Here is a 17305-nt window from a genome sequence, read left to right on the forward strand (position 1 = left end):
TATGAACGCAATGGAACTTTCAGTTGTTTTATATCAAGGAGGGGGTGTGTGTCCCAAGCCATCCCAAATCACTCAAACCATTCCATTTTTTGTAGTCCATTAGCTATCCTCTGATTCTAGGTTTTTTAGAAAGGCATTAACTTTTCATGGCTACGAGATAAAATGAATTACATTTCTTTTCTTTTTTTTTTTTTTTAAGATTTTATTTATTTATTTGACAGGTAGAGATCCAAGTAGGCAGAGAGAGAGGAAGGAGGAAGCAGGCTCCCTGCTGAGCAGAGAGCCCGATTCGGGGCTCGATCCCAGAACCCTGGGTTCACGACCTGAGCTGAAGGCAGAGGCTTTAACCCACTGAGCCACCCAGGTGCCCCCATGAATTACATTTCTAAGTCAAACTGGAAACTGCTTTGAACTATCCTTGCTGGAGTTTTCTAATTCTCTGTTTCTATATTCTTCCCTGGGCTGCCTAAAGGAGGTTTTTAAACTCTAAACAGACAAAAGCCAGTCAGCAGCATTCCATTATTCAGGAACTAGAGTTTCTTGGCATTCATGAGGCAAAGTCATGGCTGCTCTTCTCATTCACCCCTCCACGAGCACGTTTCTTTCCTCTTATTCTCTCTGAGATCAAAGAGAAGGGCACAGAGAAATCCTGTTGAAGTCAAACAGTTCCTTATCCGAAATGTAGCTCATTTCCCCTTTCCTCAAAGTTTGATATGTTCTTTCCAGCAACAAATCCACAGCAGAAAGGTGGATGAGTGACTCCTTGGGTCAGTGTTTGCTCCCTCCGCCACCCCCCATCTGGCAGGAGCCCCGGGTCAGCCAAATGTTCCAGCACCTCTCCCCCAGCATGGAGTAATGGGCTTGGTGAGCCTTCCAAACCACCAACCAGTAAATTGACTTACGGATTGTGCTCACCAGTAAAACATACTCACAGCTTCGATTTTTAAATATATAGTAAGCAAATCTGAGTTAAGAAGTATTCCAAAACCAATAGAATTTGGAATTGCTAATGATAGGGAACAAACATATCAGTGTAAAAACTCTGGTGTGACTCTGCATCAGTTCATGGTCCACAAATTTGGTTCTGAGACTCAAAACCAGAATAGGAAACTCACTTGTTCTACTGAAGACCTGTTTGCTTCATTAATATATGGTTGTTTTTTAAAAAGCCTTGGGATTTATTGGCCCATTTAACTGAAGAGTCCAGAAATGGTTCCAAGCTTCAGAAAGAGTTGGATCGGGGCTCTGGCTTTCCTTCTTTCTCTTTCTTTTTTTTGCTGGCTTTGCACCCAGTCTGGCTTCCTTCGAGATTGCAAGAACGCTTTTAGCAGTCGATGACTTGTTGGAAAGTGATCTTGTGATTTCACTGTAGGTTTAATGCATTGTTTTACTATCCTTCAAAATATTGCAGGTGCTGCATTATTACACAAAGGTAAGAGTCTTTTTCAAAGCATCAAAGTGCTGAAACCCCAAACTTCCGGTGCTGGACAATGAGGGTTATGTCATCATGGGTGCCATGGGTATCCTCCCTGTCTGGGCCCATGTGGTCTCTTCAAATTAGACGGCCATGTCAGGGAGCATCCAAGCCTCTGCTTATTTGGATGCCCTGAACCCAGGACTAACCCTTCTTACATTATTACCACGTGACCACTTTTCTCCAGAGTCCTTCCATTATTGGTTCCTTTTAAGAATTTGAAAAATAAAGCAATGGATAGAGTAAAATATTAAGACCTATTTCCTTTATTATTTTTTTTAGGTTTAATTTTTTTTAGTAATCTCCACACCCAGTGTGGGAATTGAACTCACAGCCCTGAGATCAAGAGTCACAAGCTCTTCCGCCTGAGCCAGCCACGCGTCCTAAGACCTGTTTCTCTGGACATAGAGGACCCCTAAGCAATAATGTGAAAAGAAATGTCATGGGGGTCATTCTCTGTTATTATGTTTTAATATGTCTGGTTGTTCTATTTCTGGTCTGATTGTTAGGAAAATCAACTAACTTGTATGACTGCCCGAAATAGTACGGATGACATTTTCTCTCTGGCCTGGACTGTGTTTTTAGTGTGCAAAATCATGTATGTGTGTGGACCGTGTGTGGGCATGAGGGGATGGTCAAGGGAATGAGAATCAGGTCCTGCTGTTGAACTCTGCAGCAGGCAAGAGTTAACATTTACTAAGCACTACTATGTGCCAACCATGGTTTTGAGCTGTTTTGTTTTGTTTTGTTTTGTTTTTAATTCTGTTTTTGGTTTTGAGTTTCTTACATATTTTTTTTTAAGATTTTATTTATTTATTTGACAGAGAGAGAGATCACAAGTAGGCAGAGGCAGGAAGAGAGAGGGGGGGAAGCAGGCTCCCTGCTGAGCAGAGAGCCCGACGTGGGGCTCGATCCCAGAACCCTGGGATCATGACCTGAGCGGAAGGCAGAGGCTTTAACCCACTGAGCCACCCAGGTGTCCCGCTTCTTACATATATTATCACATTTAATTCTCATAACCAGCCAATGGTATGATATTGATCTTCTTCCCATTTATGGACAGAGAAACAAGTTCAGAGAGGCAAGTATATTTCTCAAGGTTGCACAGCCCAGGGCCTATCTCTAAAGCCTGAGGACTGACCTGCAAGTGTGTACCTGGTTTCCAGCGCCCTCTCCCCTGAAGCATACAGCTTGATGTTCCCTGAGTGTGACAAAAGGTGTCTCCCACCTCTATTCAGTGCCCTTTGAGAAGCCTTTTCTCTGAGAATGCCATAGAATTACGGTTTAGTGTCAGGGAGAGAACAGCTTGCCCAAGCCTTTTCTCCTCCCCTACCCCCGAAACATTTCATTTCCTCCACTATAATGACCTTCTTCCCTTGCCATATAATTCAACGTGCTTCAGATGCAGACAAAATGCTACTATTTGATTCTTTAAAATATATTTTTCTGAGTGTGGAAGAATTGGAAACTTCTGGAAAAAGGAAAACATGGAAATCTGTAAAGAACCACATAAAACACCCTAACACTCCTAAGGCCGTTAACATTTTTGTGCATTTTCTTCCAGCAGGCATGGCTTTGCATTTGGGTTAAATCATACATGGTTATGTGGTGAACATGTGTCCAGAATTCTTGAGCGCAACAACTGCTTTTTTTTTTTCCTTGATCAACATTGTACTTCCAAACAAACTAGAATTTAAACAAAAACCTGACATAAAAATGAACAAACAAAAAAACAAACAAAAAAACCCACGGTACTTCCAGGCCTAGCGCAGTACCTGACATAAAACAATGAGCATCTAATTAGTACTCTCTAATTATGTTGACTTAATAAATAATTGTTGATTGAATGACTGACATTATATACCCTCCAAAACTTTTTAAAGGCCAGATGATTATGAATCTCTGAAATAAAACATAACTGTGAGATCACATTAAGATAGTGCTTAGCTATGGGGCACCTGGGTGGCCCAGTGGGTTAAAATCTCTGCCTTCAGCTCGGGTCATGGTCTTGGGGTGCTGGGATCCAGCCCCACATGGGCTCTCTGCTCAGCGGGGAGCCTGCTTCCTCCTCTTTCTTTGTCTACTTGTGATCTCTGTCAAATAAATAAATAAAATCTTAAAAAAAAAAAAAAAGATAGTGCTTAGCTCATTTTCAGAGGTTTCACCAGGGTGAAGGCAACATGGTGCAACACAGAGAACGCAGGGGCAGGAGGGGGGCTGGCAGGCTCTAGCTCAGCTCCGCCGCGGCACATGCATTCTACTCCTTAACACCGCAGTTTCCATATCTGTGATGTGAAGGGGTTGATCGGACTGCTTGCCAAGATGACGTTCTATTTTTACACTATGTCATTTTCCCTCTTTGAAAGGCTGTTCCCCTAGTACATAAATACATTTTATTTCAAAACATTTAAGTCCTTCAGAATTATATAGGGTAAAACATTGAAATTCCCCTTTTACAAACACCGCCCATCCCCAGTACCACTCTCCTGCCCAAAGGTTACAACTTGTACAGATTGATGTCTCTAAAGTCCTTCCACCCTTTTTCTATGCTTGTACATATGTCCAAATACAAATATGAAATTTAAGGAACCATACATGGGATCATATTATATGTATTATACCGAGAACTGCTTCCCACCTGCCCCCCCATCCGCCTGCTATTTTCCCTACAATATGTCTTTGGGGCTCTTTCTGAGTCAGTTCATCTAGATTGACCTCATTTTGGTAAGATGGATGTAGCATCGGTGATTCAGGGATTCCACTAGTAATGGACGTGGGTTGTTTCCAGCTTTACACTATTAGAAACAATACCCTGTACTGCCCAGGTCTTGCTTAAGGGTCTTGCTTAAGAGCATAAACTCTGCGATCACACTGCCTGTGTTTGAATCCTGGTTCCACCACCTCGTGGCTGTTACTTAACCTCACTGCGCCTCTCTCCTCAACAAGGAAGAGAGATCACGGGGCTACTTTTAGAATCACGTTAGTCAATATACGTAGAGTTCTTCAAACTGGCACGTAGTGAGCGCTAAATGCGATTATCATCGCTGTGATCATTACATATGCCTTTATGCACATAGACAAGCCATTTCTGGGGAACTGATTTCTAAAGATGGCATTGCTGGACTGAAGTTAAGCACATTTGACACTCTGAAAGATTTTGCCAGATTGCCTTCCTAAATGTCTTTAACGATTTCGACTTCTATCAACAGTGGTTGGGAGTGAGTATTTTACAGTGATCATTATCAATATTATGTGTTTGCCCTACTATTAGGTATCTAGGCACCTTTCGAAATGTAGGCTAATTAGCCATTGTCCCTGTCACTTAGTGTCCTTTACTGTCAGACTGAAATGTAAGACTTCTGAGCACTATTCAGGCAAGTTTGGGCCGTTAGCTGTTTACCAGGAAAGCTACTGTCAGCAGTTTTAGGCTGACAGTAGCTGTAGTTTTAGCTGTAGTAGTTTTAGGCTGTCCATAGCCTGTACTGCCTCTCTTTAGTGGAACTTATGTGCCCCAAAACATGTCTGGTGATTCTTTTCTTTTGTGGGGTTAATGTAAAATTAAAATCTGTATTTATCTCAAAAAGAGCTAAAAACAAAAGCAGAACACAGAACAAGTATCCGGGAGTTAGTACACACTGTCAGAGTTTGAAGACTGTGGTTAGAGAAGTGTTAGACATTAGAGAGATGTGTCTGAGCTTGTCCCCTACAAAGTGCTGTGCAGTCTGATTCTGAGTCAGGACGGAGGCAGGCTGAGCTGAAGGATCGCTTCAGGCTCCACCCAGCCCTTTGGGATTGGCGCCCTTAAAACGGCCTGAAAGCTCTCCAGTGCCCTCTTCTGGCAAAAATGAGGAGTTACATGCTTCCAAGAGAGCTGCACCTGCCTGGTTCCACCAGAGTATTTGTTTACAAAGTTAAGGTCAAAGAGTTAAAGGGAGAGGGAAAAATTCATGTTTCAAGAGAGGAAAAATTAAAGTACTTGAGAATAAATTGCTGACGGAAGTGCTGATTAGTATTTACTTATTTATTCAATTGAGAAAACCAACTGGAGAAACAAATACAAGAGCGTTTTGCAGAATCCTATCCAAAACAATAAAAACCAATCACCACCATACAAAACTTCTAAAATTCCTAAATCCCCAGATGCACTCATTTAGTATTTTCCGACCAACGTGAGCCTTATTTAAATGCTTATCATGTGAGGAAATGTGAAAATAATAACGCTAGTTGTATTATGGATTTTCTAAAACTGTAGTTACTCCTCATTTCCCTGTGTTCCTTTTATCTGAATTGCTCTCTGGAAGTAACTTGGTGATGGAAAAAAGTTTCTTCCCTTTTCAATGTCAAAGTCCAATATTTTCCTCCTGACCTCCTTTGGATCTGTAGTCACTCAAATGTCACCTATGGGTGAGACCTACCCTCCTTACTCTGATTAAAAATTATATCAAAACCCCCTGGGGATAAAAATACATTATATGTTTATTAAAATAAATTAATTTAAAAAATTATATCAAAACTCCTCCATCTCTGCTTCCTGCCATATATTTTATCTCTCTGAGGGCTTATTCCTACAAATTTTACTTTTTCAAATTTATTTTAATATTTTAAATTTATTTTAATACACATACCATACAATTCACCCATTTCACACCTACAACTTAATGATTATTAGTGTACTCTCAAAGTTGTGCAACCTTCACTACAAGCAATTATAGTATGTTCTCATCACCCTTAAAAGAACTCCAGGACCTCTTAGCAGTTAGGAAGACCTCATTTCCCTTCGAGGCAGCCCACTGCCTCTAATCCTAGGCAATCACTAATCTGCTTCCTGTCCTTAGAGATTTGCCTATTCAGGACATTTCATATAAATGGAATCATACGTTCTATGGGCTTTTGTGACTGACTTCATTCCCTTAGCATGTTTTCAAGGTTCTTCTGTGTTGTGTGTGTTGGTACTTGATTTCTTTTAATGGTCGAATAATATCCATTACATGGAGTATACCACATTTCCTTTCTCTGTTTATCAACTGATGGATGTTTGAGTTCTTTTCATTTTTTGGCTATTGTAAATAATCTGCTCTCAACATTCTTGTGCAAGTTTTCATGTGACCAAGTGTTTGTTTCTCTTGAGAATTTTACTTTAAAAAAAAAAGTGTTTATTGTTTATCTCCCTTATCCAGAACGCAAGCTAAGGGATTTTTGTGTATTTTGCCAAATCCCTAGCACGTAACACCATGCCAGCCAGAGTAGGTGGACAATACGTGTCTGTCACATGAAACAACTTCTCCTCTTTTCTCTTTGCTACATGGGATCCCTCAGTTCCTCTTAATTCTGGTCCCAACTCTTCCCCTCAATTCGGGTTAGTCATCACTAGGGGGAAAGGAAGGTGAATCCTCCCAGTCTCTGCTGTCTCTCCATCCATCTCCCCAGTCCCAGAGCTGGTTGTATTACATTCCAGCCCCTATTACATCTCTGTACTTACGTCCAGTAGATCTGTCTACCCCTGACCCCAAGTCCCTATCCTACATGGAAATGAAACCTCGGGGAAACTCTGAGTCTGGGTGAATCTCTGAAATGTCAGTTGAGTCTTATCTATTCTTTTTTAAAGATTTATTTATTTATTTATTTATTTGACAGAGAGAAACACAGCGAGAGGGAACACATGCAGGGGGAGTGGGAGAGGGAGAAGCAGGTTTCCTGCTGAGCAGGGAGCCTGATGCGGGGCTGGATCCCAGGACCCTGGGACCATGACCTGAGCTGAAGGCAGACGCTTAACGACTGAGCCACCCAGGTGCCCCATTATCTATTCGTTTTTAAAAAATGATTTTATCGGGGCGCCTGGGTGGCTCAGTGGGTTAAAGCCTCTGCCTTCGGCTCAGGTCATGATCTCAGGATCCTGGGATGGAGCCCCGCATAGGGCTCTCTGCTCAGCGGGGAGCCTGCTTCCCCTTCTCTCTCTGCCTGCCTCTCTGCCTGCTTACGATCTCTCTCTGTCAAAATAAATAAACAAAATAAATAAAATGACATGTTGGAGCTGAATCACCTTCTAGGCTGCCGTCAATGAGGACGCTGTCATTGGTGGTACATGGCATACTGATGGCTCTTAGCATGTTATGTCATTGCAATTATTCCAACTTCCACTGTGGGTGAGAGGGTGGTGGTCCGATGTCAGGAACTGGAGTGGTTTGGTGGAGACAGTGTTGTAAGGACGATGGGATCAATGTTCTCTTGCTGAGTATTATGTATTTACTGGCATAAAACAAAGAAATGCTGAGATAACCAATTTAAGGTGAGGTGTCAAAGCCAGAAGGCCTCCATTGTGGCACATAAAGAGACTCATTTATAGCTGAAGGGCAGAAAAAACGTGGGCTCTGGGGTTTTTATAAGGGTAAGTTCCAGGGACGCCTGGGTGGTTTGGTCAGTTAAGTTCAGCCCCAGGTCATGATCTCAGGGTCCTGGGGTTGAGCCCTGCCTTGAGCGCCATGCTCAGTGGGGAGTCTCTCTCCTCCTCTTCCTCCCCTTCCCCATTCATGTTCCCTCTCTCAAATAAATAAAATCTTTAAAAAAAGAAAAAAAAAAAAGGAATGGAGTTCCAGGGAAGGCAGGATTGCTAAACCAGTCAGGCTCTGATTGGGAGGGAGAGACCCTGAGGCTTGGTATGAGGATATCCTGGTTGATGCAACGGGAGATACTGAATTCCCAGATTCCCCTGAATCCTCTGAGCTCACTTCTCCCCACTGAAAGCTAGAGTCCCCCGTGCTTGCAGATGACACATAGGCTTCTGCCTTGGAAGACTACATGCACCACTGAGGGTCTGCCCCATACCCCCTCCAGCCCACCAGTCCAATAAATAGGGTGAAGACGCAACCTAACCCAGCCAGAGATGTACTGGGTCCAGCCAGAGAGGACTGGCCAACATGTACCGGCATGACCTGGGAAAGTTTCTGTGGGAGTGGATACTGAGGGTGCTAGATCAGAGAGTAGAATATCAAGTTAGATAAGGGAGAGTTTCTCAGTATGGTTAGAATTCAGCTCCTTATACACATAACATACATGACCCTCTGGGAGATAGTTGGTTTTTTGTTTTTTTTTTTGACAGAGAGAGATCGCAAGTAGGCAGAGAGGCAGGCAGAGGCGGGGGTGGGGGGTGGGGGGGAAGCAGGCTCCCTGCTGAGCAGAGAGCCCGACGCAGGGCTCGATCCCAGGACCCTGGGATCATGACCTGAGCTGAAGGCAGAGGCTTAACCCACTGAGCCACCCAGGTGCCCCTGAGATGGCTTTTGTATGTCTCTCCAACCTGAGGTTTTGTCCCAGTTTGCCCCCTCTAATCCAGCCATACTAAGCTACCTAGACCAAATTCTTCTACCCTTCTGTAAAATCACTAATGACTCTCTGCCTGGAATGTTTATCCTACTCCATCTCCCATTCTGTTCCTAGCTTCGGTGTCTATAATCTACTATTTCATAACACAGTCCACCTGAGAATTATATGTGCTAATGGAAGTAGAAATTCATACACATCCTTTTTGGGAAACAGCTTGGCAATACTAGCAGCCTTAAAATGTTTACACATCCTGACTTGGGAATCCCACTTTTCCCTGGGGGGTGAGTGTGGGGGATACAAAATACAGGTAAAACTCATGTATAAATATATCAAAATGGCATATTCATTATTATGGAAATTAATGTAGCTCAAACACCTAAAAGTATGGGTTTGTGGAAATTATACACAGCTATTGAAAATAATGTACTTCAATAATTTGTAATTAGAAAATGCTTACACTAAATAAAAGATTAATTAAAAAGTTAATATGATCTAAACTATGTAATAATGTGATAGGAAAAACTATCGAAAATATTCCAAAATCTAACAGTAGTTATTGCCAAGTTATTGCCAAGCATTGGAAGTACAACTGATTTAAATTTCCTTCTATTTCAAAACGACGCATATATTGCTTTCATGATCAAGACTCAGTTTAAGTATCACTTCTGGGAAGAAAGGTCTTTTTTTCCCATAAAGGGGTTAGAAAATAATATATATATATATATATATATATATATATATACACACACTTGCAGAATATATACTTGCAGAATACACACACACACACACACACACGTGTTTTTAAAATTTTTTTAAAGATTTTATTCATCCATTTGACAGAGAGAGAGAGATCACAAGTAGGCAGAGAGGCAGGCAGAGAGAGAGGGGGAATCAGGCTCTCTGCTGAGCAAAGAGGCCGCCGCAGGGCTCGATCCCAGGACCCCGGGATCACAACCTGAGCCAAAGGCAGAGGTTTAACCCACTGAGCCACCCAGGCGCCCCTAAATATGTTTTTTTTAAATCAGGGTCCTTACCAAACACAATCATCTATTAACCCATCTGCACCCAGAACTCAGTCTTTTATTTCTATAACTTTGACATCTATGTGTTGCCTGGCACATAGCAGGTTCCTACAAATATCTGTTTGGGTTTGGTTTGGTTTGGTTTGGTTTGGTTTTTTTGGAAAGAGGCTATTGTTGTTTTTAAACTTTTGACTAGGACAAGTGGTCTCTGTTACTCTGAATCTAATGACAATATATTAAAATGTCTTAAAAAAAACTTTTTGAAGAAATGCTAGAGTAAATAGATTTTACTTTCAGTAAGTGAAGTCTGTAGCTAAGTACAATTTTAAACAAAATCCAGGACTCCTGACAAAGGGAATAAACATAGAGTCAAATGTGATAAATGGAATTATTCCCTGAACATGATATTGAGACTAATATTTTCCTCAAAATAAATTCCAAATTTAACACAGTGTTCTTCCAGATGAGTGTGAAGGAAGGCAGGTGTTTTCCCAATGCTGTTCCTTGTGGGAGCTGTTGGCCCTGGTGCAGTTTCTTCACAGCTAGAGAACAAACAGAAGTTATTCCAACCCGCTCTATGCTTGTTTAATAGTAATATAACAGAAACGAGTGGTCTCTGTTCTTCTCCAAAATGTATTATCTTGAGCAGACTTTTATTGTGAGGGTGTTCTTAGTTTGCACACATTCCTCCCAGCTGGAAATTTGAATCTACTTGAATAGTTACATAATACAATCTTTAATGAGAATTTTGAGCAGCACAACAGAGACATGAAAATAGACTAACCTACTCTTTTTGGCAAAATGTGAGTGTCTTGTTCAAAATGTAAAGGCAGATTTATATTGGGAACCGTGTGAATAGGTTGGGGAAAATCTAGATCGCTGGATTTGTCACTAGAGTGTCCTTTGGTCATGAGCAGAGGGTTCCACTTACTAGGAGTCCCCAGCGTAAAACTAAATTTTCTTTCAGATTGTGTTTGTGCAGATGTGCGTGTGTGCAGTGTAGGCGGCGCATGAGTTAGGTCACGATGACCTGGGGGTGACTCACAAGCACCCTGAAAACGGAGGGGACCCTGGGGAGAGAATTCTCTCCTTGGGTAGGTCCAAGGGGAGCGGCGTCGGGTTAGGGCGAGCGCCCTGCGCCTGAGCGCCACCTAGCGAGGGCGCCGCACCGAACGCCACGCCGTCCACCCCCGCCCCCCCTGCAGCATCCGCGCCCCCCACCACCTCGCGGGCCGCGGTCCCCTCCACCCCGGCCCCGCCCCCATCCCCCAACTCACCGGGCCCGTCGCCCCTCGAGACCCCACGCTCGTTGCGGGCTCCGCGGGCGGCGCTCGCTCATTGGCCAGCGGGCTGAGAGCGGGAAAAGTGACTAACGGCTGCAGCTGGTGCTCGCGGTGTGAGGCGATGGCGTCGGGGGCCAGGGCTTCCGCGCCGGAGGACTCCGTCCAAACCGTCAGCCCCGGCAGGCGAAGCGAAAAGCGGGTGTCGGCGCCCACCGGGGACTCGGTGTTGGTGGGGACCCTGAAGAGCGCCGCATCCCCGGTGCGGTCGGTGGCGGCGTCCCCGCGGCCCGTGAAGGGGAAGGCGGGCCGGGAGGCCGCCCGGCGGCGGCTGCAGCTCCTGCCCGCGGCTCAGGCCGAGGGCTACGGCGAGGGGGAGGAGGAGCAGGAGGAAGATGAGGAGGAGGAGGAGCCCCTTCTGTCGGTGCCGGAAGAGGATGAAGAGGAGGCGCAGCCACTGCCCCCGGTCTGCGTGTCCCCCATGAGGGGGATGTGGCGCGACGAGAAGGTGGCGCTGTACTGCGACGAGGTGCTGCAGGGCTGTAAGGTGAGGGCCGGCCTGCGGTTCCGAGAAGGACGTGGACTCGGCATTTGGAGGGCCTCCGCCGAGCCAGAGGCACCCGGCCTGGCCCAGAGCCAGTTACCGTTGGCTTTTCCCGCACACAAACTCTTGTCAGTGAAGGGGGCAGCCCTGGTAGAGCGTTTGCCGGGTTTCTGGCAACTTCCAACAGATGAAGATCGCTAGGCCTTAGTCAGTGCCCCAGTGTACGTCTTAGATCGATAGACCTTATCAGTGCCCAGATTTGCGTCTTACTTCTCTCATTTAACGACTCGTGTCCACACATAAGGATACCATGACCTAGCCTTGACTTTGACCTGATGGTACTGCACAGGTGTACACTCGATGGTCCCAGACTGAGTCTAGGGTGTTTCGTATCCAGGATACACGTACCTCGTAACACTGCACAGAACAAATATCATGTTTCTGGCCTTTTTTTTTTAAGTTATAGAAGAATTTGTGTACAAAGATATTCGTTGCACTGGTATGTATTAGAATTAAAAATTAGAAACTAAACTTCCGACTATGGGGCAGTAAAGAACTTGTGGCTGCATATAGTGGAGACCCATGCAGAGGAAAAAAAACTGGGTTTTCAAGAACATTAGTTATATCTTACACAATAATATTAAAAAAAACACCCAGAAGACAAAACAAAACATGATTCATATGCATGGATGAACACAAGCACAGAAAAATGACTGGAAGGAATTAGCAACAATGGTTATTTGGGCTATCAGGATCAGGAGTGGGTTTTGTTTTCCTTACAGATTGTGCATTTTTCAGATTTTCTGTAGGTGAACCATATTTTACAATCGGATGAAAATTTTATTTCTAAGAACACATTTAACATAAAACTAGGACAGTATTAATGGCCAAGTTATATCTGATAATGAGGGTTGGAGAAGAGGAAGTCTCAAAGGCAACTGAAATACGTTTATAGAAAATTTTGTGCCATTAATCAGACCGGTTCTAATGCCTGAGTTTCACAATAGCTTTCCTGATGATTATCATCCTTGAGGTAACTGAATTTTTAAAAAATCAAATGGGTAGTGTTTGTTGAATGCTTAATATGCTCATTTGTTTTATAGAATGGAGTGCTGTTTTAAATTTTTATGTACTGTTTTAAATAGGTTATTGTATCTTTAAAGTTCAGAAAAATAATTGCTGTTTTTTAAAAAGATAATTACTGTTTTTTAAATGTATAATTACAGTTCTTTCTCCTCAGTAGGATTAATAAAACAAATTACTTAAATATAAATAACAAGTAGATGTTTCAGTACTGAATTGCTCTATTGAGTGAATGGATCTCTTTTAAGTTGTTAATTTTTATGATATTTTCCAGTAAACATTGATTCAATTAAAATCTGTTACTTTCCAGGTAACAGATAACTTTTTTAAAATTATTTAAGGGTATATCCATCTTATATTTAAATAGAAATCAGTAAAAATATTTATATACAAATCTATAATTTTATATACTTACGCATTTTTTCTTTTGCTAGGCAGAAGATGCTGATGAAGCTATGAGTAAATATCTATCAGAAAAATTAAAGTTGAAGGACAAATGGCTTGGAGTCTGGAAGACGAATCCCGAGTTATTCTTTGTGAAATATGAAGAAGCTTCTATCCCTTTTGTTGGTATACTGGTTGAGGTAAATAACTTTTACCTGAGCTTTGTTCTTTTGAGTGAAATTATTAGTTCTTTTGAAGACCAAAATATGACCTTACTAATTTGGGGCTTTGATACTTAAACACAGACTGACAAAGGTTAATGCCTATTTTAATTTTCTAAGCAGATTAATAGCGTAAAAAAAAGGGGGGATATTAGCATCCATTTACCTCGGCGCAGTTAATTATTAAGTGGAATCTAGTGCATCGGACAGTATTTATTAGCTTAGTTTCAATTGCTCACATAGCAAAAGTGCATTTCTTTGAATTAGTAATTTAGGCTTTAACAGACTTGGGCCTTCTTTTTCCATCATTTGCCATTAAACTTCATTTATCTGAATTATGAGGTTTAGGTAGAATAAGACAGGAAAAAATGGATTAGGAAACTGTTGGCAAAATTTGAAATTTCTTCCCATGAAAAGTACCCTTTTAGTATAATATATTCATCTGGTAAGATTTTACTTTTTTAGGTCTATGGGTTAAATACTGTAGCATCTTTGATGTCATAAGTTTGATTCCCTTAAAGATTATTTTTTCCTGTGTAGACATTAATATCTATAATCACAAATGATATCCCTACCTCACATATTTCAAATCTGTTGTTCTGGTTACCAGAAAAATTTGTGTTTGAAATTCATTACATTGCACACTACCTGAAAATAATTCACTTCTATGTGCTATGGAAAAGTAAATTAATGGTATTTTTACAGATAAAAAATGGCATTTTTTTTTATCATAGAGACTATAAAAAATATATAATCAAGACTTGGAATTAGTTTTTCAATAATATCCTGTTTTTAGTGTTTCTTTGAGCTTGCTCAACCTCAGATTTTTTTTTTTTTTAAGATTTTATTTATTTATTTGACAGACAGAGATCACAAGTAGGCAGAGAGGCAGAGAGAGAGAGAGGGAGGAGGAAGCACTCTCCCCGCTGAGCAGAAAGCCCGACTCGGGGCTCGATCCTGGGACCCTGAGATCATGATGTGAGCTGAAGGCAGAGGCTTTAACCCACTGAGCCACCCAGGCGCCCCTCAACCTCAGATTTTGAGTAACTTTTCCCTGGAACTTTCATAACTTCTCTGGACTTTTTTCACATGGATAAAATAAGAGGAGGTGTACTACATTGGTATCTTTAACATTTTGCGGGGGGGTTTTTTTAGTCAAGTTTTATGTGGAAGTCTGACATATACAACACATTAAAGCAGGACATTTCTGACTGAAATGAAGGGGATGGCATTCTAGCAATTAACTTGGCTTTTCTTCTAACACCTCATGATAGCCTCTATACGCCATAAATCCTTGAAAGATCCTTAAACGTATGTGAAAATTCACTGGATTAGATTATCTAAAAATTATATCAAGTTCTAAGGTTTACATGTAATACATTGATTATTTGCTCTCTTTCTTACTCCAAAAATAACAAGATTATAGATAATTAGATTGCTAGAATCCTCTAGGGATTGCCAGTTCTCTAGAGATTTCCACTGTCCTGTAAATACTAGAAAGGTAGGAAGAAAAGGGGAGAACAGAGCAAAAAACAGAATAGTATATTGGCAGATTCTAATTCTTTGAAATACGTGGCAGTAAAACTAGCTTTTAAGGTAGTGCTGCACAATTCAGATGTTGTTTTGTCTGCCAAAGCTTCTTAAATCTTACTTGGGTTGAAGTATCAATCGTTGCTATATGATATTCCTTGTTCTGAAGTCGCAATAATTTATTTCTATGGACCTCATTCTCTTTTTCTTTAGATGCTCAGTTTTCTGTTGCTGCTATAAGAATTTACCATAAGTTTGGTGACAATACAAATTCGTTATCTTACAATTCAATAGAGAAAAATCTGACATGGGCCCAGTGAGGTAAAATCAAGATATAGGCAAGGCTGCATTCCCTTTTGGAGGCTCTAGGAGAGAATCTGTTTCCTTGTCTTGTCCAGCCTCTAGAAGCTTCCTACAATCCATGACTTCTGGCCCCCTCTCTTCATCTTCAAAGTCTTCCTTAGATTCTACCTGTCTGGTTCTTTGCAGGCTGAAAAAGTGCATGTCCTTTAAGATTTATGATTACAATGGGCCCAACTGGGTAATTCAGGATAACTTTACCATCTCAACTCCTTAACCTTAACCACACCTGCAAAGTCCCTTTTACTATGTAAAGTAATATTAATATATTAACAGGTTCCAAGGATAAAGACATGAATATCTTTGAGGGTCATCATTCTGCCTACTACAGATTCACGCAATGACAAAAAATTTGGAAATATTTGATTGGAAGAAAATTAGCATATCCTTAATCTTGGTTACAAAATGATCCAGAAATTAAGTGAACTTTTTAATAACCTCTATAAAAAGCAGTCTGCCAAAATATGTTGAACATTTTAAAGTAAAGGCGCCTGGGTGGCTCAGTTGGTTAAGCATCTGCCTTCCGCTCAGGTTATGATCCCAGAATCCTAGGATTGAGCCCACATTGGGCTCTCTTCTCAGCAGAGAATCTGCTTCTCCCTCTCTCTGCCGCTCTGCTTACTTGTGCTCTCTCTCCCTCTTTGTCAAATAAATAAAATCTTAAAAAAAATTTAAAGTAGTTCACTCATTATATGTCAGTTATCTCAATAAAGCTAGAAAAAATAAAAATAACAAAAGTAAATAGACCCCACTGCACATAAAAACAAACAAAAATAAAAAGTTCGCTTAATTTCTAGAAATTTAGTCTACAGAAATCAGATATGCAGAAAAAGATTTATATATTGAGTGATCACAGTGATATTTAAAAAATTAAAAATTGGTAATATCATAAAACTTTAATAATAAGATGATGACATATCCATAAAATAGACTATTATGTAGTCATAAAACATATTAACAAAAAACTTTTAATGATTTAGAAAAGCTCTCATTATATATGTAAGATAAAATAAAAGATTACAGAACTAGATATTCAGTATGATCCAATTATATAAATTATATAAGGACATAGGAATAAAGCTGGAATATAAAAAGGTTAACAGTAGTTGGTGGATTATGTTTAACTTTTAAACATTTTGTACAAAGAGCATGTGTAGACATTATCAATAAATTTAGAGAATCTATTTTTTTAAAGTTTTATTCAAATTCCAGTTAGTTAACATACAGTGTAATTTTAGTTTCAAATGTGCAATATAGTGATTCAGCACTTCCATACAACAGCCAGTGCTTGACTTGCCGCAACAAGTGCACTTTTTAATCTTTATCACCTATTTGACTCATCCCCCGCCCCACTCACTCTCCCTCTGGTCCCCATCAGTTTGTTCTCTATAGTTAGGAGTCTTTTTCTTGGTTTGCCTCTCTCTTTTTTCCCCCTTTGCTTGTTAGTTTTATTTCTTAAATTCCCATATAAGTGAAATCATATGGTACTTGTCTTTCTCTGGCTTATTTCACTTAGCATAATACCCTCTAGCTTTCTCCATGTCTTTGCAAGTGGCAAGATTTTGTTCTTTTTTATGGCTGGGTAATATGCCATTGTATATATGTATACACATATACATATATGTATATATATACCACATCATCTTTATCCATTCATTAATTGATGGACACTTGGACTATTTCCATAATTTGGCTATTGTAGATAATGCTGCTATAAACATTGGGGTGCATGTATCCCTTTGAATTAGTATTTTTGTGTTTTTTTGGCAAATATTTAGTAGTGCAATTGCTGGATCATAGGGTAATTCTATATTTAGCTTTTTGAGGAACCTCCATACTGTTTTCCAGAATGGCTGCACCAGTTTGCATTCCCACCAACAGTGCACAAGGGTTCCCCTTTCTTCACATCCTCACTACCATCTATTGTTTCTTGTGTTGTTGATTTTAGCCATTTTGACAGGTGTGAGGTGATATCTCATTGTACTTTTGATTTGCAGTTCCTTGATGATGAGAGATTTTGAGTCTTTTCGTTTGTCTGTTAACTCTCTGGGTATCTTCTTTGGAAAAATGTCTGTTCATGTCTTCAG

The 17305-nt window shown here is 40.9% G+C and overlaps 1 protein-coding gene across 2 annotated transcripts in view; it reads left to right on the forward strand.

Annotated features, from left to right (window-relative positions):
- Window positions 1-11194: 11194 nt before the first annotated feature.
- Window positions 11195-17305, forward strand: part of SHCBP1L (SHC binding and spindle associated 1 like) — a gene marked incomplete at both ends in the record, with an annotated part of 32652 nt that continues 26541 nt past the window's right edge. The window contains 2 exons of one of the 2 annotated variants that reach the window (XM_080825203.1): window positions 11195-11772; window positions 13158-13307. In XM_080825203.1, the coding sequence (XP_080681329.1) occupies window positions 11221-11772; window positions 13158-13307 (702 nt within the window). The remainder of the gene's footprint in view (window positions 11773-13157; window positions 13308-17305) is intronic. The other variant, XM_080825202.1, reaches the window with a different exon arrangement.

The sequence above is a fragment of the Martes martes genome (assembly GCF_963455335.1).
Source record: "Martes martes genome assembly, chromosome: 15".
In the NCBI taxonomy this organism is placed as follows: Eukaryota; Metazoa; Chordata; class Mammalia; order Carnivora; family Mustelidae; genus Martes; species Martes martes.